Source organism: Syngnathus leptorhynchus, chromosome 13 (genome assembly GCF_054491065.1).
Source record: "Syngnathus leptorhynchus isolate UIUO chromosome 13, UIUO_Slep, whole genome shotgun sequence".
In the NCBI taxonomy this organism is placed as follows: Eukaryota; Metazoa; Chordata; class Actinopteri; order Syngnathiformes; family Syngnathidae; genus Syngnathus; species Syngnathus leptorhynchus.
Window position 1 is genome coordinate 7,473,963 of NC_141207.1, and position 21,580 is coordinate 7,495,542.

The window sequence follows — 21,580 nt, forward strand, 5'->3', positions numbered from 1 at the left end:
GAGGCCGTTGTCATCATCACTGCCAATTGAGGCATCCAAGAATTCAAACCAGCAATACTACATTAGGTAGTCATATGATGAACAATGAATAAACAGGCTCTTTCAATATATATATATATATATTTGTATTTCTATTTTGAAGTGGTCTAATGCTCTAGCTAATTTAGCACCAAAAAAATATGATCTACCATATACAGACGCCCAACCACAAATATCTGGTTTATGTGAGTGCACAACGTGTGACGTCAGCACAGCCCCATTTGCCTGGAGAGTTTCCTCCTTTTGAAGAGCTGCAGAGAAACACAAGGGGGGCTGGGAGGGGGTCGCACACAGGGGGGTAGAGAGCCAACACCCCCCCCCCCCTCCCTCCCCCTCCCTCCTCATCGCCTCCCCCCCAACCCGTCATCATTATTTCAGCTGCTGCTGCTGTGTGCGATGTAAGCGCAAGACCATGTTGAAGTTGTTCTCCGCGCGGGACGACGACAACGAGAGCCTCTTGGGGGGCATTGCAGAAGGTGAGAAGTACATTATTTATTTCTTTTCGTCTACTCTCCATCTATACTGTCTTTGCATGTGCGTCACGATGACGACGACGATGATATTTGTGCGCGAAAAGCGCTGATGCAGCATTTATTCACAACGCGCATTTTCTTCCTCCACGTTCTCCTCTCACCTAAAAAATAATGAAGGCATCAAAATTGAATGTGCAAATGTCCCGTTGACGTTTGCTTACTCTTCCGGACGAGTGTCGCATTGGCGAGATCGGCGTCTTTTCAGTCGGAGTGAACTCAATGCGTCACACAACCTGCAGCATTTAAGCGTCACACTCCCCCCCCCCCCCCCCCCCCCCCCCCCAATTTACCATACAGTGTTTTAATCCAGATTCTGTGGGAACGTGGTTTTAATACATCTGGATTGGATTTAATTACTGCTCATAAATCCCCCCCCCCCCTCCCTGCCATGTGCGCTACTCGTGATGTGTTATGGTCCTCGGTTTATAATTTCCAGTTGTCCAGGTTCTGGCAATTGGATTCTTGTTTCCTGAATTTGACATTTTCCCCTGGAAACAGATGGAGACAACCCATCCCTCTGTGACACCAAGCTGCCCTGGCTAAGCAGACCTTATTTCCTGGTGCTCAAAGATGCAGGCGATATGTCCAAATCAAAGCAAATCAGATCCCAAGTCCCATCTTCCAAGACCTCCTCGGATGAGATGGTCACGCCGTGTGAAGAAAAACCTCCTGCCAAGATGCTCCACGTGGAGGAAGGTGGCTGCATGGTGACCCCATGGACCGAAGTCATGCCCGAGGAGCCTCCATGCCCTTTGGTTCTGAGTCCGGCCCAGGAAGAGAAGAAGCTCAAAACCTCCAAGGAGGACTCTGTGATCGAGGAGAAGGAGATGGAAGAATCCAAAGACCTCCAGAATCATCTTAAAGAAGTTGTGTCCAATACGGGAGAAGAAGCAAAAGCCTCCGCATCTTCCCCGGTCCATCCTGACAATGAGTCCGATCCGATCGACATCTTGACCAAAGATCAATCCAACGCCTTGGGGGAGGTCGCTCCGGTCTGGATCCCGGACGCCGAAGCTCTCGTGTGCATGAAGTGCAGCGTCAAGTTCACGTTTACCAAACGAAGGCACCACTGTCGCGCCTGTGGCAAGGTGAGGCTCATCCTTCGTCCGTTCCTTCTGGCGTTTTGTGCTCTTCTCAAGTCATTCAATATAAGTGTGCATGTGCACGGGTGTGTCGTCAGGTGTTTTGTGCACTTTGCTCCGGCCTGAAGTTCAGACTTACACATCTGGACGGCAAGGAGGGGCGGGTTTGTGTTTCCTGTCATTCAACCCTCATTAAAAGTGAGCCACTTATGTTTTTTTTTTGTTTTTCCAATGTCACTTTTGAGGCAGCGGTGGGGGCTTTTGAAAACATCTGGATAACAACCGGCATCTTTCTCCCAGGCACGTCACCGAGGGGGAAAAGAAGGGTGTGGTTCGCAGATGAACTCCTAATCGACAAGCAGTCCGAGTCCGCCCCCGCCACGCCGGTCAGAGGGCACGGGTTCTCGCCATCTATGAGCCGAGCGGCGCCGAGCGGGGCAGGGTCGCCGCAACTCAGGAGAGCCTCCAGACCACATGAGGGCGCTAATGTAGGATCAATAAAAAAAAGACCACAATTATTTGAGCTGTATTCTTAATCTTGCGTTCCTCTTCCAGGAGGCGAGTGCTCCTCGAAACCGGGGAATGTCTACTCTGGTGAACAGCTCGTCCAACCTCATCCCGCTGGAAGGCCTGCCCCCGATCCTCACCTCCACAGGAGTCAAAGGAGGTGAAGTACATAACTAATCATCACATAACGAATTTATGAAACAATGAGGTCGACCTGCTTCAGTTTTATCTTAAAACTCAAAATTGCCCGACCTTGCGGTTCGAGACAGAACAATTTCACAGTGATTTATTTTCAAGCAGCGTGAATATTCCTGGAGGTCCCGCAGATAAGGCCAATGTCAGAATAATTACAGCTTCGGGTTGCCCTTGGTCCACCTAAAGCACTTTAATCCGGTCCCTCCTCAGATTACACCGTGGAGGAGCGGCCCTCCGAGACGTTGCTCATCCAAGAATTGGAAAGCGGTCGTTCTAGCTCTCTGGTTTTTGTCCTCAATGCCAACCTGCTCGCCATGGTTAAGATGGTCAACTGTAAGTTTTTTTTTTTTTTCCGTTTGGGATTTCCACCACGCCGGTTTGACACATGTTTATGGCACAGACGTTAACAGGAAGTGTTGGTGCGTGACCACCAAGGGGATGCATGCCGTGGGTCAGGTGGAGGTGGTGGTGCTCCTGCAGTGTTTGCCTGAGGAGAAGAGCTTTCCCAAGGATCTCTTCAACCACTTTGTCCAACTGTACAGAGACAGCCTTACCGGTAAGGTCATTTCATTAGGTACACTTTCTCTTTCAGTATGTCTGGTTTTTATTCGATCATGACACAAGTGGTATGATTCTCGCTTCGGGTGCGAGAGGTTCTGGGTTCAATTTCCAGGCAAGTTGCCGAATGTACTGTGTTTACGTTATTGCGTAATCTCTTTCTCATCCACAGGGAAGTTGATAAAGAACTTGTCGCTGTCGCTGTCCGGCACTCGCTTCCTGGGCAGCGACGAGCACGCGGGCCTCTTGTTTGTCCATCCCACCCGTCAGTCGCTTCAAGGTCTACCACTGCCCAGCCAACCGTACCTCTTCGGGCTGCTTCTCCATCGGGCCGAGGTGGTCTGGGCCAAGACGTTCCCCCTGCGCCTCATGCTGCGCTTGGGTGCCGAGTACCGATGTGAGTCTACGTCACGAGGACATAAGCAAACTTTTATTTTAGTTTCTTTTGGGGTTCTAGAGTGGGCACAAGTTCCTTGTTGGCATATGATTCTTTTCTCTCTCTTTTTTTTTTTTTTTGCAGTTTACCCATGTCCTCTGTACAGTGTGCGCTTTAGGAAGCCATTGTTTGGGGAGATAGGCCACACAGTCATGAGGCTTTTAGTGGTGAGTATGTTTGTGTGCTGCTCCGATTTGGAAATGTACTCATTAATCGTAATAATATTCTTTTTCTGCAGAGGATTAAAAAAAAAAAAAAAAAAAAAAAAAAAGGGGGGAGTTCTGTTTCATTGTCTGTCTACATGTGTTGCTGCACACTTTGTGATCAAATAGCCATGAATTAATTCAAGGGTTTAACACCATCTCAGCCCGTCTAGGACGTTTCGTTATATGTGTTGGAATTTATTTTGCACTTTGCCTGTGCAGGACTTTAGGAATTTTCGTTATAGTCTTCCAATGGTGCCGGGGCTCACGGTGGACCTGGAGGCTCAGAGAACCTGCATCAAGATCCCAACTAGCGGCTACAACGAGGTGAGATGGAAGATTTGCGCTGTGCCATTTTGCAAATTCTTTCATTCATGGTTTACCGTCACATCAGCTGATGAAGGCCATGAACAAGTGCAACGAGCACGTCCTGGCCATGGGCGCTTGCTTCAACGAGGTGGCCGATTCTCACCTCATCTGCGTGCAAAGGGACGACGGCCAGTACCAGACGCAAGCCATCAGTATCCACAACGAGCCACGGAAAGGTAACCAAGCAACGCTATTATTTTTTTTTTTTTTTCGAGGTCGTCACAGTTGAAGACTCGTCTTTGTTTGTTCCTTTTCTCCATTTAGTGACTGGCTCGTGTTTTTTCATATTCAGTAACGCCCTGAAAGCAACGGCAGGTTACTTTGCCAAATCCAGCATCGTAGAAGGTAACGCCACAAGGGGGCGATTTTGACTCATTTCGATTTATTCACAATATTCATCTTTCTTCGTATATTTTAAATGTGTGTGTGTTCACTTAAACAGCCTGTTTGACACTGTCTGTCAATGTTGCCAAATGTATATTAGCGTGTGTGTGTTCTTGAGTGTGTGTCACCCCCCCGCTCCCTCCCCCTAGACGGACTAATGGTCCAGATTACTCCAGAGACCATGGCAGAACTGAGGAGATCGCTCCGGGAGATGAAGGACTACGTCGTCACCTGCGGCCGCGTGGACAGAGCCGACAGTCAGGAGCTCGTTTGTGTGCAGTGGGTGGAGGCCAAGTGTGCTTTCAATAAAGGGTCGGGCACCTTCGGCTAACTGCTTGGAGTTTATTGATCCAAATTGGAATTCAGTTGAGACATATTTTGTTGTTGTCCACAGGGTCATAAGTCCCATTGATGGTAAATCCATGGAGTCCATCAGCAGTACCAAGATGTTCCAGAAATCCGAATACAAAGAAAACGGAAAGATTATTCACTGGACAGAAGTGTGTTTGACCTACTTTTAAAAGCAATATGTGAAGATTTTTACAGCAATGAATGTTGTGTGCAGGTGTTCTACCTGCAGAGAACCGAGCCCCCGAAAGGAATGGCGGCCAACGTGCCAGAACACAACCGGCTGACTGAGCGGATCGCCAGGGCCTTTTGCTTGGCGCTGTGCCCGTACCTCAAACTCCTCAAGGAGGACGGCATGGCCAAGTTGGGGCTGCGTGTCACCTTTGACCCCCAGCAGGTCAGTGTGATGCATTCCAATGAGAAACAGAACACGTTTTCTTTATAAAGATAATATTTATGTTGATTTTTGATTGACACTTTCAGAGTGGTATTTAAATTATTATTATATCAGTTATAATTTCTTTGTTGATATTTTCAGGTGGGCTTCGTGGCAGGCAGTAACGGGCACCCTCTCCCTCCTCAGTATTTGAACGCCCTGGACAACACGCTTATCCCGGTCATCCACAGCAGGGGGCGCAAGAGAGGCGACGAGTCCATCGTGATGGAGCTTATCTTTTACATCCTGGAGTACATCACATAAAAGTACCACAAACGCAACACTCATTGGATCTTTTCCCCTGAAATTCAGCAGGACAATCTACTCATGAGAGATTTTATTCATGGTGGCTTTTCTGATCTTACCCAGCAGCAACGTGGGTCGAACAAGAAATCAAATAGACAAAACATAAGTAGCAACTCCACAGCTTGAGTGGGAACAATACCTTTAACAGAGGGGATGGATTGAGACCCTACTAGTTTAGATAAAAGAGAATGACCTAGTTAGTAGTGGATGCATATGTAATGAATGCCTGAAGGATGCTCTTGAATGGAATGTTGAATTTAATTATTGATCGCCTTGAATTAAAATTTGCAATGAAAATGACTAACTCTCTGGTGAACCATGTTTGCAGAGAAAATAAATAATAAAATGCACTATATTATAATCTAACGCTTAAATGCATGAAGACTGGAAAGTCACATTATGTCCTAAAATTAATTTAACCCAATTCTAATGATTTACTTGAATGCAAAAATAACAACTGTCCCTTTCTTTTTGTCAATGAACCAGCTGAACCGAGGGGGCGTTCGGTCTTCAACAAAGCAGAATGCGTCGCTTGTGTAACTCCTACGAGCCAGAATCACATTCTTCGCATATCCCGGGCGAGAGGCACAAGACAAGCTCATGCTTTTCGTCTTTGTTGCAACAATGTCACACGCTGATCTGATGATGGCTACACAAGAAGCAAAAAAAAAAAAAAAAAGGAAATGAAAGACACGCAATGCACCCAAAATCATTTCTATCATGGTTTATTGGCATTTTATTTTTTAAATACACAATTTAGAAAGTAGAAAGCCTAACCAATACAATTAGTCATTTGGTTGTAAAACTATTTACACATAAAAAGTATTTTCAAGTCTTCTGTACAGTCATCTGTCCACAAAGGGGTTTTTTCGAAGACATGTCTTAACACGTGAAAGGCGACCAGTGTGATACTAAACTCGTAAGTCAGTGAATATCTTCTCTTCATACGTTGTGCTTTCCCCCCAAAAAACTCAGAGAGACAACCGAACCAACCAAATGTGGAATCCCCCTTTGTGGAAGTCATGTACCGCGTGACTTCCCTCTCACGGTTCACAGAGACAACTCAAAATAGGACAAGAAACACAGCCAAAATCATCTTTGGAATCCGTGATCGGTGCATCGGCTTAGTGAGGTCATACTTTTCTTGGAGTTTTCTTCCCGCATCCCTAGGCCTTCTTCATCTTGCCCATGGGAGCGCTGCCGTTTTCGTAGTGGGCCGAACCGTTGCTGGTGCCGTTGGTCGTGGAGTGTTTGACGCCGTTCTCGTGGTGCTTGCCGTTAGCGTAGACTGCAGGGGGAGCGGCGGCCGTGCCGTTGTGACGCGACTTGATGTCCTGCTTGGGCAGTCGCTTGCCCTTGACGTAGGCCTGAACCCAGAAGTTGGAGAAGAGCACGAAAAAGAAGGTGCCGTAAACCCACACCATGTGGATGATGATGGGGAATTGGTAGTCGCAGCTGTCCATGAAGTAATACTGAGTCACGTGGAGGGATACCAGGACAAACTGGGTCTGGCAAAGGGGGACCAAAGTAAGACAGATGAATGAGGAGCTCAAGTGAAACGGTAAAGGAGAACAAAAGTTTCAAGACTACGTACGAGCTGAATGGCTGTCATGTATTTCTTCCACCACAGGAACTTCTGGAAGCGAGGTCCGGCGGCAGCGAGGAAATAGTAGAAATACATGATCACGTGGACGGAAGAATTCACCATTGCGTGGAAAGAGCCCATTCCACCTGAGGCCGGAAACATACAGGACAAGGTAAAAAAAAAAAAAAAAAAATTAAAAAAATATATTTGTATATTTTTTGGGGGGGGGGGGTTTAACATCCCTTTCTGGTCCCATCTTATTGATGCCTAAAATGACATTTTTGTTATTTCTTAACTTATGAAGAGACAAACTAGCCAATCAGAGACTATGGGCTAAGTCACAGTTGAAAGAATTTTTCAGAACAAAATGGTGGTCGGACATTCCAGGTTTCCATCAGACTATACACGGTTATCACTGGCCAGAGAGAGAGACAGACAAAGGCTTTTTTGACAAGATAGCAAAAGAACGGTATGCAAGTGGCACGCAGTCACGTCCTCGATCGAAGTTTGAGTTTGTGTGTACTCACCGGGAGCGTAGCCAACTCCCCACCACCAAGTCCAAGGCATGAAGGAGTGATGGAAGATGTGTAGAAAGGTGATCTGGCCACTCTTTTTTCTCAACACAAAGAAGATCTAACCCATAAAGAAATTAAAAAATAAAATACGTTTTCTTTACTACAATTAACTGACACTCATGTTTATGCTCATCGCAAATTGTGTTACTTACAGTGTCCATGAGCTCGATAATTTTGGAGAACCAAAACAACCAGGCTACATCAATCATCTGAGGGGAGGAGAAAAAAAAGGAGAGACCACCGCTCATAAATACATCTACTAAACACGGTACGTGCATGTTTGTTCAGCTATGGTTAGTATTTTCTTGAGGGGGGGGGGTCGCCTTCTTTCATGCGGTGTCAACGTTTATGCTGACTTTTGCACAACTGTTAAGATCTTTATCTATTGTGGCAACATTTTGCTGTATTTCCACAATAAACATTAGGAACTGTCATTCTAAGATATCTGAGCTTTTAAAATAAGGAGACAGCTTAAGTACTAAAACAAAAAAATTGTTTGCCGCTTCCATCCAAACTTCTTATTTGCTTCACTTCAAACTTTAATTTTTTAGCACAAATGTTCCCATCTGAGTTATTAAAAAAAAAAATAATTCAAACTTACTCGAAGTGCTTGAGGGCTGTCGGACATATCAATCGCGTCACATCGCCAAGTATACGTCGTGGCCCATCCAGACATCAAAAACTTAAAAAAAAAAAACGGATTTAAAATTTTGAAACAACATGCAAAATGCAGCTTCGGCAGACTCACCTCGTAGACGATGTATATCGACAGTGCCACCAGTGAAAAATTATAGACGATCATGGCTTCCTTTAACTGGAAAGGCTTTCGCGAAGCCATAATGCGAGGGCCAAGGTACAGTACAAAGAACAGGTAGCACAGCAAAATTGCAGTCATGGGAACAGGACCCTGCATCAGGAAATGATTCTTCAGTCGAGGATCTAGAGGAGGAAAATAGCCGTTGACGATTGTGAAATAGAAAAAAAAAAATTAAGAAAATCCATCAAGGTTACTTAAAGAGACTGACCAATTCCTGCGACGAGGTAGTCGTATATATCCATGGCGTGTGAGCCAAACTCCTTGAGCTCCTGCAGCATGTTTGCTGTTTTGTAGCCAGTTACCTAAAATAAAAAAAATAAAAAAAATTAGAGCTGTCAACTCAACGTTAAACACACCACAAATGCAAAATAAAAATCCTGATTATTCCAGTAATTTGTTCCGTCCATTTCTTTTGCGGAACCTTGTGACAGTCTGCACAAGATCACGTCTCATGAAATAAAATAAAAAGTGGTTAATCATTACTCAACGCTGTCATTTCCACACACATTAACAAATCAAACAGCAAGAATTTCCAAACATCTTCAATGTCTCGTTACTAAACAACATCACTCGCAAAGCAAGACGCTGCATTTTGACATACCTGCTGATTCAGCTGGACCAAAAAAAGGAAAAAAAAAATCCACTTTTACTTAAGCCAAGTACTTCCCCAAACCAAACAAGTCCAATGAAAATGACAGGATGCCCGGCTTAGCTCATGCAACATGGCCTGACATCAGTTGGGGAGGGGCCAGGGGGAGGAGGAGGAGTGGGATGGCTTTCCTCACCCTAAGGCGAGGCCACTCCTCGCCACTTCCTCACCTTTCAGCCCCGACACACAAATATGGGCAAAACTTAAATTGTAAACCAAAATTGTTGTACCTCTGCAATCTTAAACTAGAAATACGGCGAGCACCAACGTACTAAACCCGGAGAGCTTTGAGGACAAATGGGACGTGTTCACCTTTGAAAGTGGAGTAAGAGAGCGCCATTGTTTGATGTACAATCAACAATGACCGACCACACAAGAGCGGGGCCGGCCCTCCTTCAGCCAATATCATTACAAGCAGATATGTTGTCGCCAAGGACGGCAAACAAAGGCGGGTTAAATATTTCCCTCAGATGGCTTTGGAATTAAAAGCCTCCAGGCAATGCATTCAGTAAAAACTATTTGTTTTGGAGATTTGAGCATGTAAGTGAGGGAACAAAAACATTTCTCCAAGTGATGGCAGTGAACTAAATCCAACCAAACATAAAACAGAATAACACAAACAAACAGAGCTTTAACCTTTCAGTCCACTATCTTGATGCTAAATAGCATCCACCTCACGAAGCTATAATCTTAAGTGAAAGTTAGTAAACTGACAAACTAAAAAAAAAGAATTCCACATTATATATTGAAAACAACCACACAGTGTTAATAATTTTAGTTTGACTTAATGCTACCAAAAATATGCAAATCTGTGTTATTAATAGCATCAATGTCTCAGTTAACATTCTACTTACTTGCTCAGTATGTAATTATATATATTATATTCAAAATTGAAGCAGTTTCACCAAATTGTGTATCTCTAAACAGCAAAACCACCATATAACCAGGTAAATAATACAAAAAAAATTTTAGACTGCCAAACTCCAAAACAATGGACCCGATTACTTCAAGAAACACAAAAGTTCTCCCGATGACTCGAGGAAAGCTTATTCGATCGGCCGTAACGCATGACAAGATCAGATAAATGACATTTCACAAAACTCTTACGCATAACGCCGTGGCTGGTATTTGAGGCGGGCGCCTCACATTTCAGCAAGCACACCTTCATGTGCAAACGTCAAGGTCTTGATCTGAGGAAAAATGCTCAACAGTTATGCCGGAGAAAACATAATGTAGCGGACCAGCTTAAAAGAAGGTGGAGCTGATCCGTCAACTGGGCCTTTTTTTTTTTTTTTTGTGTTGTGGCTGAAATAATCTCACGTCCATTTGAAATCTCCCAACCATGACAACCACAAGGATAGGGAGAAACAACATACACATAAATCACCTGAAACCCAGATAAAGATAATAGTTGAAGGGAATTCAAATTAAACCTCCATCTTTGCACTTCAACGCAAACTAAACAGGTACCACACACTGTCCTCAATGCCGATAGTCACACCAGATTGTAAAAGGTAGCACTAGTTGATTTTTAGCAAAGTAAATAAAAGAATTAAATAATAGCTTGAAATAATTTAACTCATTTGACCATAGGCACTTAATTTGTTATTGTGAGGAGATTAAATCCGCTCGGAGAAAGTGTGACGGAACACAGATTGAACTCAATTTGCCATTCTTGACATCATGCTTATTCTTCGAAAGCACGTTAAGAGTCAATCTGCCTCAAATGCACCAAGAAAAACCATGAATCGGTCAATCGAGTGCAACAATCAATTCATTGATAACAATGCCCCCAAATCTAGAAGTCAGAAACTTCCCTAAAAGCGTTTTTTTTTTTTTCCCAAGCCACATGACACCATTACCCATGATCTATCTCCTCAGCAATTTCCGTCAATACTAAAACCAGAAAAACGACACGATATAACATTATTGGATTTTCAACCACGGTTTGTTTGAGCTTAGCCTTGACAACAAAGTGGCGGGTTGACATCTAGTGAAGGAGACAAAGTGGAGTGCTTCCTGCGTAGAGTGAATGAATCACATGATGGAAAATAAGGTGGGAAGAGTTAATGATGAACAAACAGGGATAAGGGATGTGGGAGTTAAAAAAAAAAAAAAAAAAAAACACCCAAAGTAAAAAGTATCTGTTTGTTAGGGGGAAAAGGCCAAAAGTTTAACCTCTAATACTCACTTGTAAATAACAAATCAAATGACATAAAACAAGGATGTGCACCAAGTTAGTTCGATTTCGACTAAACTTACCCTGCTGAAAAAAAGAGGACTTTCCAGCTTCGGTAAACTAAAGCCAGCGTTGAGAGAATCCTCTTCGGGAGCCTCTCTCTCTCGGAGAGAAGAGTGGAGCGGGTAGAAACTGCAGTGCGATGAGGGAGAGAATGTGCGTGTGTGTGTGTGTGTGTGTGTGTGTGTGTGTGTGTGTGTGTGTGTGTGTGTGTGTGTGTGGAACAGAGGGGAGGGAATGGAAAGAAAAGAAAAAAATAATTCAACCGACAGACGTGACTGGTACAGCCGTCTTCCGACTCTCCACCCTCCCTGACTCACACCGGTGGATGAATAACCAGCACAGAAACAGGCAGAAACGACATGTGGGCCCTTATTTAAACACACATCTTAGCAAATGAAACTGAGAGCACGGCCTGACTTTCACTACGAAGCCCCCCCCCCCCCCCCCCCCAACTCCTTTATCTCTCCTCCCATCGACTCTCCTGGCCACACCCTACGCACACATTCGCATGGAAAGCTGGCTCTCAAATTGCCCTGTTTGTCCTCACTAGGGTGGGAAGAAAAAGCGGGCGAGGAATCAATGGCACCCGCTATGGTCAAGGCCAGCCATTGTTCTAGGTTATGGCACAGTTTGCTGAACGAGCCTCATGTTGAATCAAATGTTTGAATCAGAAATTCGAAAAAAAAAAAAGCTTTTTGTTGTAAATATACACAAGGTTTAGTGTATCATATTTCATTAAAAGTAAAATGGTGATGTGATAAGGCCACTAATCATTAACATTATAGTCTTAATCCAATTTGATTTACTGACTCATATTTAAGCCAAATGTTGACCTGATAAGGCCACCAATCATTAACATTATAATCTTAATCCAATTTGATTTACTGACTCATATTTATGCCACCCTTGAATATTGCGTAGTTATTATAGAGAACATTTAACAGTACATAACTATAATAACATTAATTTTAGTGTAAGCCCCAAAAACATGATAAATCTGATGTGTAAATTAAAGAATACATGGGAAGAGGACCATAAACAAAAATTATTTTGCAACAGCAGGTCACAAGAAATAATAACTAGCATGATCACTGTTATCATCTTTTCTCATGATGTTGTATAATAGGATGACTGAAAAATAACATCACTAAAAGCCAATCTAGTTCATTTTGCGTGTGCTCTATATTTTAGATTGCCATCTTGGCTGGACTTTGCAACATTGCCAACACACATAAAACAAACAATGGCTTTGTCAGACTAAAATCAACACCATGGCTGGTCACTATCACCAAATAACCATGATGTTTACTCGAGGGCTAGAAAAGCCCAGAACAAAATGGTACTTGATGACAACATATCTCAGCTGACTGCATATGACAAGAATGACTTTTTACTTTAGCATCTCATATTACTCAAAAGTAGTTATTTCCCCAAAATCTGACTTTATCGCTGCCACACCCAAATATGAAGTTGTACTCCTATTAATAGCACTAGGGACATTCTCCAATTGTGACTTAAAAGAAAAATGTAAAAGGCAATGAAAGGGGGGGGGAAAAAATACACGTGGTGAAAGAGGAATTTCATTCATAAGATTGTCAAGCGCCACTTAGGCGGGTCATTTCCGGGTGCAAAAAAAAATAAAAAATAAATCTCGACTCGGCAAATGCTCCGTACAGTAACGAGTTGAAAATAATACAATTCTTATCAAGTAAATACAGCTGGACTGGATTAAAAGTACGGAGGCAACCTGGTACACGGACCGACTGGGCTGGTTTGACTTGTCACTCAAGCCCCGTTGGGTTGCTGGTTTACGGGTGGTGGTGGCAGCAGTATTCGGACGCCCCTCCTCCAAATACCACACAAAACACCTGACAACAAAATACATCATCATCCCGGAGCGTAGTTGCTGACAGTACTCTTTAAAATGATTGTCATCTCGCTCCGTCAGGCCAACGCCTTGTCAAAAGTACGGACCTTATAAACATAGTCAGAATAGAGGATGTGGAAATTCTATTCATAGTGCTTTTGTTTAAAAGCAATCTTATGAAAGCGCCGGATTTGATATTCAATGTCCGATCCCATTCAAAGAGTCTGGATATTCAATTTTTAATTCACTTCTCTTTCAATTGAATGCGTCACTTCACCGGTTAATTTCCACTGGTAGTGATAAACAGTTTAGCAATTAGCATTGGCTTCTTGATGTGTGTCATTGTTACTTCTCATCTGCTCTTTGTGAAAATGATACTTATTTGCTGCAACAAAAGCGAGGATTAGTTATTTAACGACTATTGGGATTTGTTTAAACCATGCCAGATAGCAAGTGTAGCTAGTATCTTGTGCCTCAATCTGATTGCGTTGTCTAGAATCACAAATCCGATCCAAAAAAACGATATATCAATCATCACTACGCTAGAAGTTACAATAATCTTTTACAGCCGTCGTCACCCAGATAAGCCCTAAAATGCAGACGCCAGTAAAATTCAAGATGTATGAGATATACAAGATGTATTTCTGATACACACGTTTTACGTGCAACTATGTTTCAAAAATGTTTCTGTGATAGCAACTTATGACCTAATGTACAAATCACATCATTAGGTGTGGAGGTCAAAAGTTTTGAGTTGCTGCCATGTGAGTAATTATCACAGTAATTGCAATAAGCTTGAAGCAAAACAACTCAATGATATTTAAACTATTATGCGTGTGCTAACAGATTAAGAGCACAAGTGCAAACATATATAATTGACATTTTCCAAGCTAGAGCGAAGAGTCTGCCATTGCTCTCAGGACCAAACTTGCTCTGTTGTAGAAGCACCGTGTGAAATATTTCCAGTGCGCTCAACATGGAATACATCCAGATCACACAAAGAAATAAAAAAGAAAAAATCAAGTGCATTCCAAAGCAATAGGTAGTTCTATTTCAAAATAGAAAAATTATTCATGGATGAGTTACTCCTGACAAGAATTGTATCATAGAAATATGTATGACGACGCGTGTTCAATTTTCTGAAAACATTAGCACTGTCCCTAAAATAATGACAACCCATGTATGTCATGTGGTAAACACGCACGAGATGTAATTATCCACCTCAGAACTCAATAAATCTAACCAATGGGAAGAACAAAACATGAAGGTGCAACCTGAGGCTAGCAGGGATGGAGCCAAAGTCAAAATGAGCAGTAACAAGCTGGTGTCATTCTACGCTCTTCACAACTCAATGTCAACATAACTTGCTCTGCCACTTTGTCGGAAAAATTTTTTTTTTTAAAAATGAGAAACTAACTTACCAAACACCCTTAGCTCATACTGCAGCTATGTAGTAAAACACAATATAAATACTGAGGGGTCATAATATACTCTCTTTGCAATGTAGGGATTATTTAAGGTAAAAAAAAAAAAATCTGAGTATTCAACAAAACCTAATTAATAATTGCATAAACAAGATGGCAACTACTCTGTACTCAAGTAGTTTACTGTTACAGCCCCCCCCCCCTAATTTGATTGGAATGTCACATGACTAGCCTGGGGACAAGGTGCCGCTACTTGAGACCCCCAACGCCTCCCACCTTGTTCAGAAATGGATGACCTTTCACCTTTTACTGATCTCATTCTCCCAATGCCACACCTTCCCTACCTCCTCCACAAGTTTGTCCCTCTCTCACCTATGATTCACTTTTCTGGAACTTTCCACAAAGCACACCCACCGCTGCATCCTTACCAATGAGCTCATTAGCAATAGTGGAGAAACTGCATTTCAGCAGATGCCGATTACCAAACGGAAATGCTGAAATGTGGAGGTGTGGCTACTCACGCAAACATATTTGGATGATCTCACAGCATGTCTGTGTTGGAAAGGAGGACAAAGGTAAACTGCAATTTTAGCACCAGGTAGATCAAAGTAAATAGATTACAATTTGTATGAAAACAGGATATTTCAAAATTATTTTCAGGGATATTGTGTTTAAAAGCAGCACTGTTGCCGTTACGTAACACCAATGAGAATATTTTTGTGCATTTATTGATCCTGTCAAAATTTGCAAGGGACTCAACTGGCCCGAGTAAACACGCTTATGCAGGTCAGACTTCCTGTCACAGGAAATGAAATAAAAGCTGCATTGACAGACTTCTGCCAAAATGTCAGATTCAAGCAGCCAATGTAGAACTGCAACAAATGACATAATCCTTGACAGCTTCTATTTATATTTTAGAAGCAATTATAGTTTTGAGCTGCAAACATGCTAAATCTTAAATATTATGCCAAGCTCACCTTGCTTCATCTTTACAACTATTTGACAACAGAGATGCTAAACCCAATATAAAGAGTTTTAACCTTAATTTACTGGATGTCAGGCCAGTGTAAAGTCCAACAATGTGACAGTTTGGTGTGTAAACTAATGCTTTGCATAATTAAACACCACGTGCAACACACTATGCAAAACTTAAAAATCCCCCACCCCCACTTTTTTTTTTTTTTTTTTTAAACAGAAAATTGCACGGTTTGAAATATTTCCAAACTAGGTGAGGAAATTGTATTTTAAGTTCATGAAGTAAGAGGGGGGAAATGACATTAATATTGCAAAAGTCTTTCTAAATAAATGAATAAATAAATAAAAAACCTTAAAAACAAATCCTATACCGCACTTATTCTCAAAATGTGTTACTCATTTGTTTGATGACTTTCCTTTCCATAGAGGTGAACCAAAAATGTTTGCAATATCTCAAACTATTGTCCATAAAAAGTAAAAAGAAAAAGGCAATTTTGAATTGTTGGTATTTTAGGCAAGAAACTTGAAGTTGATTTGGTTCTGGGCCCCGAGTTTGTCCCCATGCACTCGTGGAATGTTGGGGAATCATTGCCTACAAGTCAGTTGTATTTAACTTAAAAAAAAATGTATTAATCTATTAAGAGCCATTCGTATTCCAAAGGCTTTTTTGATGGTTTAACAACAACCCTAATTTACGACTACCCAAACACAATTGACATGCATGCAACTTGAATCAAGAAAGTGGTGCCATAATGAAGAGGGCGTGTGTCAATAATGTCGCTGTAAGCAATTCCGACGACGGACAAATGGTATAGAGCGCAATCGGTGTCGGAAATTATATATTTTTTAAAAACCCCAAAACAAATAAATGAATCACGAGGCTTTGCATTCGCTGCAATCCAATCCTAAAACGCATCCGAACAGACAATGTAAACCGAATTCGGCGTTGCTTCACAATTGATGGGGTGGAGATGTAGTTGCACTCAACTCGCAAAGTTGACATATAGGAAAAGTTTTCATGGCATGTTAAGTTACTTACGCGCTCACTTTTTTTTGGGAGGGGCAGAGGATTGAATCAAGCCAGCGGAGACGGTCAAAACGAGACGGCTAAAGTGGCCTGACGCGTGCGTCAAGTTGCCTCAACCTGTTCATTTCCGCATCAAACTTTGAAGCAGAGCACGGCAAAATGCCTTTGAGACAGGAAAGGTGGAGTCAAGCAAGCTCCCCGGGCGCGCTTTGTAAATCGTCTCATTTGCACGTCATTAAGTGACAGCTTCGAATATGCTGCAAAAAAGTCGCAATTTTGGAATCGCAACACATTGCACGCTTTGTCCTCATTAGTAAGACAATTTAGTATTATTCAAAGAATGATAGATAATCATACTTGAAAGAAATAAGCCAGTTGTTTCCCCTTGTGTCAAAGATGTGGATGAATATAAGGTGTCTTGTTTTAAATTTGAAAATATAGGTCAATTTCTTTTGGAGTGACATCATAAAAAAATCAACTCTATATTTAGTTCAAAGACATTTGTTTGTGTACTGCAGTCTCGAAACTGTACTAGGCTACCCTTGTTTTGTTATTTTTGTCTTGTTATTCGAGGAATTCTGAAAGTATGACTGGTAAGTACAAGAATGTTTTGGTGATTCTTTCATTTTGTGTTTTTTTATCATCAGAGCGTTACACAGAAACATTGGAAAACCGACCATCGTTTTTTTTTTTTTTAATATCATCTCTTATCATCTCTTAAAAACTGCTAAAGATAGCAAGATAAAACCAGTTTTGCTTGAAAAGTTGAATCTTCCAACTTTTCCGCTGCAGTGGTCTTACCATGCCATTGTTACAACACAATCAGCATTTTGTACTTTGTAAAACGTGATTTCCGTGCTGATAATGTACTCGAGTCTTTGAGTCTGAGCCCCCCCTGTTGCCATCCAAGCCTTCAAAAGACAGACAAGGGTCATCGCCCTGCGGGGCCTGTTCACCTTTCATAATAATCTCAGAAACCGATCCGAAACGAAGATTTAAGTCGTACTTGTCTGTCAAACAACGGCTCCGCCGGATGTTTAACAAAGGTGCTCTGTAGAATCCTCGCTTTTGCTCCACATGCTTGTCATAGTTAAGAGTTTAGGTCAAAGCAGCTGCTGTCATTCTTGTTCATGACACCCCGTTCCTGGAAGGAACAAGTAAATTCTATTTAAAGTTGAAGTTCAACTATAGCATGTCTGCAATGTGGACGAACCATACAGATGAATGGAGTGCAGGTGCACCAAATGAAGTAAATACATTTTAGAAGTTGTATTTTTGGTTTTAACCACCTTCAACGTCCGCCTGACAGTTGAGGCTCGACTGGTTCCACTTTTGCATTTCATAATTCTGTTGACATCAACATCTGTCATGAGACCTATGACAGCAGCAGGCATAGGTAAAGTCATACATCCACATATTGCGGTGACAGATTTTCTAATGATCTCATAATTATTTTAATTGGCTCTTTTGAAGCTGACTTATAATTGAAGTAAATAAGATTAAGGTGATGCAATGTACACATTCCTAGAGTGAACTCTATAGAGGAGGCTATGTGAGGATATGCATAAAGATAATTATACGACTGTCTCTCCATACCTACTTAAATAGTTTGCTTATGTTGTAATCAATTGGCTCTTTTATTTTAAGATCATTTCCAAGTAAAAACATCTAAAGTATATAAAATCATATGTCTTTCAAATATTATCTCCTTATCAAAATAAATGCAAATGACATGAATCCATTTTGGAGGGGTTCAGCGCCAGTGCCGTACTTAAAATAATTTAAAAGACAGGAGGACCTCAAGTGGCCAGTTTGAGTTACTACACTTTGTAATACTTTCTGGTTTGGGAAATTACCTATGAAACCCAAGGGACAAAAGTATTCAGATTCTGGTATGAGGTAAAGATAAATGAGATTCTTACAACGATGTGATTTGACCCCTGAACCCAATCAAAACTCTTAAATTTACTTTGTTGAAATTTTTGCTAATGTGACACAACAAAAAGTGACCCTGCTGAGTAATGTTATGATTTTAGCTGGCATTAGCTCACCTTTTAGGCTATCAAAACAAAACAAAAAAACAACAAAATAACTAAGTTCCCTTTGTAATTTCCACAATCTACAACTTATGAATGAAGTTTCATGAGTTGCGTCTCTTTTGGTGACTCAAATGTCAGTCTGAATACAAACTAGTGAAACTGATACCGATCACTTTTAAAGGGCCCGGGAACACCTCGGGGCCTTGGAGGGACAACCTAACCACACAACTCTGATCCTATCATGAACTTTTGACAGAAGCACATTTTATTCCATCTCCCATGAAAACATTTTAAAAAGCCAAAAGATTTAAATGATACGTTGTCATAAAACAGCAGCCCGCTCTGCCAAATATTCAGACATATTTGTGGCACTGTTGTACTCCCCGCTCTGTACTTGTGGTGGATAGACGTGGCCCACTCTACCGGAGAAGAGAGGCGGGGGCGGGTTTCCACGAGTTGGTAGCAAGAGGAAAACTAAAGGGAAAAGAAAGAGGAAGTACTGCAAGAAGTCCTTTCCCAGCCTTCACACATATGTAGCAAGAGTAGGCACAGAAGACAAAGTCAGGATGTGACATCATCTGCAGGAAGGGAAACCAAAAGAGTAGTTCAGCTTTTTTCTAGACTTGTGCGTTGCTGTGGAGCCAAGTTGGACGTCTGTTTTAAGCAGTAGGGGGAGAGAGAGAGGGAGGAGGAGGAGAAAAGGGTAGAGCAGCTGGAGCTGTCCTCCAAAATACACTTCGGCCTCTCCCAAAGCTTTCGTCAACATTGCGGAGCTTCCATTGTAGCACCGCAAACAGGTACAGTAGAGACAACTTTTTCTTATTCTGTCCTATTTGTGAACTTATCTTGATTTAATCCCATCAAGATCGTATTCCGATTTAGACCAGGCAGGCCTTGAATGGTTTTTTTTTTAGCTTGTGGGGTCAAACACCAGGGAAGTATGCGTATACGTCAGATGAGTGCAGGATCAGACATGCTTCGGCTTGAAGCTATGAGGAGGGGGGTGGGGGGGTTCATAAGGATTTACGATCTTTTGTAGCTATTGTATTAAAGGGTGTCCGTGTTTGTTTGCTTGATTAAGTCTGGTTCTGAAGCTCTTTTGTTGTGGAGTTGTCTCATGACCACGTATTCACGCAACCCCACCGACGAAGAGGAAGAAAAATGATCTCTTTTGCAGATCGCTAAAATTATTATGTCATCTTTTTCCCATAATTTTTTTAGGGGCGGGGGGGGGGGTCTTAAATGTTTTATCAATCAGCAATGGACATACTGTCACATTCGGACAGTCTTGTGAAAAAAAAATTGTGTAGAGTTATCTTACATAAGACCTGGACACTTTCCGCCACTGACATTACGTGAAATTCAAAATGTTTTCTTCACAGTGAACCCCCAAGGATCCGGAGCCAGTCTTGACCAGGTTCTTGTGACCCCATCCGGGCCACCCCGCCATCATCAAGGCAATTAAACGTCTGCTCATCTGTGGGGAGGAACGGCCAAGGACATGGCTTTGTGTTTGGGTCAGGTGTTCAGCAAAGACAAAACGTTCCGACCTAGGAAACGCTTTGAACCCGGCACCCAGCGGTTTGAACTGTACAAAAAGGCCCAAGCCTCACTCAAGTCCGGCCTTGACCTGAGGAAGGTGGTGCAGCTGCCCGAGGGTGAAAGCCTCAATGACTGGGTCGCAATGCACGTGGTGGATTTCTTTAACAGAATCAACCTGATCTACGGAACGGTTAGCGAGTACTGCACCGAACGTAGCTGTCCCATCATGTCCGGGGGGCTCAGGTACGAGTACAGGTGGCAGGACGGCGACGACTACAGGAAGCCCACCAAGCTGCCTGCTCTCAAGTACATGAACCTGATGATGGACTGGATCGAGTCGCTGATCAACGATGAAGATATCTTCCCCACCAGAGTAGGTGCGTGTGGGGTCCTTTGTATGATAGGATGTCATGATGAAATTTCATCCATCTTTTTTTTTTTTTTTTTTTTTTTTCTACTGCAGGTATTCCTTTCCCCAAGAATTTTCAGCAGGTGTGCAAGAAGATCCTGAGTCGGCTCTTTAGGGTGTTTGTGCATGTTTACATCCATCACTTTGATAGTGTATGCAGTATGGGTGCAGAGGCCCACATCAATACCTGCTACAAGCACTACTACTACTTCATTTCGGAGTTCAACCTCATCGACCACTCTGAACTTGAGCCGCTGGTGAGTTTTTGTAATGTAATTTGATGAACTTGCACCTCACTGTTTTTAATGTGATCTGTTTTGTTGTCCTGCAGAAAGAGATGACTGAGAAGATTTGCAGTTAAACTGCAAAGATGAAGAAAACTAATGCTCGCCTTCAATGAACTTTAAGAACATGTTACAATGTGAGCGGTGTGAATGTCACTGTGAATTTTTATAAGCCAGCCACACTTTTTTTTTTTCAGGTGGTGTCAAGATGTGGATTACTTATGGGAACAATGGTGCTGTTTTTTTTTTAATGCTTGTTCATATTTTTTGCTGTCTTTCTACCTGTGCATGTATTTATGCTTGGCCTTTTATAAGCTATTTTGAGTTTTTTTTAAACTTTTATTTAAGCTTGTTGATAGTTTTTACTGTCTTTCCTCCTGTGCATGTATTTATGCGTGGCCTTATATAAGATATGTTGAGCTTTTTTTTTTTTAAATCCTTTTATTGAGTAAATAATTGTATTTTAGAACTTTTTACTCACTCTGAAGAAGGGTCAAGCTCAAAGGGAATGAATAAATCGAAATTATTGGAAGTTATCTGCTCTTTGTTACCTAAAGTATTGGTTCTCAACTTTGGATGGACCAGGGATCTGCGAGTCATTTCTTTGGGGACTGCAAAATACATACTACTTGCATATGGGGCTAGTCCATGCCAATGAAACTAAAATCTATAAGTAAATAAAAAAATAAAAATAAAAAAAATAAAAACATTTTGAGCTTGGAAACACACACGCACACACGCACACACGC

General features: G+C 42.0%; 3 protein-coding genes across 12 annotated transcripts; 2 read left to right on the forward strand and 1 right to left on the reverse strand.

Annotated features, from left to right (window-relative positions):
* Positions 1-448: 448 nt before the first annotated feature.
* zfyve9b (zinc finger, FYVE domain containing 9b) lies at positions 449-7,147 on the forward strand. Its single transcript, XM_085927194.1, has 16 exons — positions 449-515; positions 1,071-1,660; positions 1,753-1,852; positions 1,955-2,142; positions 2,210-2,321; positions 2,567-2,689; positions 2,757-2,912; positions 3,087-3,311; positions 3,435-3,517; positions 3,776-3,880; positions 3,948-4,098; positions 4,187-4,267; positions 4,456-4,618; positions 4,701-4,806; positions 4,872-5,051; positions 5,193-7,147. The coding sequence occupies exons 1-16, from the start codon at positions 452-454 to the stop codon at positions 5,352-5,354; spliced, it is 2,589 nt and encodes an 862-aa protein (XP_085783320.1). The 5' UTR covers positions 449-451; the 3' UTR covers positions 5,355-7,147.
* elovl1b (ELOVL fatty acid elongase 1b) lies at positions 6,106-16,749 on the reverse strand. Of its 7 annotated transcripts, none has more exons than XM_085927199.1 (10): positions 16,570-16,749; positions 11,285-11,393; positions 10,130-10,212; positions 8,582-8,675; positions 8,305-8,495; positions 8,158-8,238; positions 7,709-7,765; positions 7,509-7,614; positions 6,991-7,127; positions 6,106-6,904 (listed from the first exon to the last, which is right to left on the reverse strand). In XM_085927199.1, the coding sequence occupies exons 4-10, from the start codon at positions 8,649-8,651 to the stop codon at positions 6,563-6,565; spliced, it is 984 nt and encodes a 327-aa protein (XP_085783325.1). In that variant the 5' UTR covers positions 8,652-8,675; positions 10,130-10,212; positions 11,285-11,393; positions 16,570-16,749; the 3' UTR covers positions 6,106-6,562. The 7 variants fall into 7 exon arrangements, with proteins under 7 accessions (XP_085783325.1, XP_085783326.1, XP_085783323.1 ...); XM_085927200.1 differs by having other exon boundaries at positions 16,578-16,747; XM_085927197.1 differs by lacking the exon at positions 10,130-10,212.
* On the forward strand, positions 15,033-21,547 carry mob3c (MOB kinase activator 3C). 4 transcript variants are annotated; one of them, XM_085927208.1, is made up of 4 exons: positions 15,033-15,130; positions 19,979-20,515; positions 20,602-20,804; positions 20,879-21,547. In XM_085927208.1, exons 2-4 carry the CDS (start codon positions 20,098-20,100, stop codon positions 20,906-20,908), a joined length of 651 nt encoding a protein of 216 aa, XP_085783334.1. In that variant the 5' UTR covers positions 15,033-15,130; positions 19,979-20,097; the 3' UTR covers positions 20,909-21,547. The 4 variants fall into 4 exon arrangements, with proteins under 4 accessions (XP_085783334.1, XP_085783330.1, XP_085783333.1 ...); XM_085927204.1 differs by lacking the exon at positions 15,033-15,130 and adding an exon at positions 16,776-17,150 and having other exon boundaries at positions 20,879-21,546; XM_085927207.1 differs by lacking the exon at positions 15,033-15,130 and adding an exon at positions 17,242-19,393.
* Positions 21,548-21,580: the final 33 nt, after the last annotated feature.

Bases quoted from the DNA above. Each gene is read 5' to 3' on its own strand.
- zfyve9b (XM_085927194.1), top strand. From the start codon at position 452: ATGTTGAAGTTGTTCTCCGCGCGGGACGACGACAACGAGAGCCTCTTG. The intron at 516-1,070 runs GTGAGAAGTACA...CCCTGGAAACAG, and splicing joins CTTGGGGGGCATTGCAGAAG to ATGGAGACAACCCATCCCTC. The intron at 3,312-3,434 runs GTGAGTCTACGT...TTTTTTTTGCAG, and splicing joins CTTGGGTGCCGAGTACCGAT to TTTACCCATGTCCTCTGTAC.
- elovl1b (XM_085927201.1), bottom strand. From the start codon at position 8,651: ATGCTGCAGGAGCTCAAGGAGTTTGGCTCACACGCCATGGATATATAC. The intron at 8,496-8,581 runs GTCAGTCTCTTT...TTCCTCCTCTAG, and splicing joins CTACCTCGTCGCAGGAATTG to ATCCTCGACTGAAGAATCAT. The intron at 7,128-7,508 runs GTGAGTACACAC...TTCCGGCCTCAG, and splicing joins GGGAGTTGGCTACGCTCCCG to GTGGAATGGGCTCTTTCCAC.
- mob3c (XM_085927208.1), top strand. From the start codon at position 20,098: ATGGCTTTGTGTTTGGGTCAGGTGTTCAGCAAAGACAAAACGTTCCGA. The intron at 20,516-20,601 runs GTGCGTGTGGGG...TTTCTACTGCAG, and splicing joins TATCTTCCCCACCAGAGTAG to GTATTCCTTTCCCCAAGAAT. The intron at 20,805-20,878 runs GTGAGTTTTTGT...GTTGTCCTGCAG, and splicing joins ACTCTGAACTTGAGCCGCTG to AAAGAGATGACTGAGAAGAT.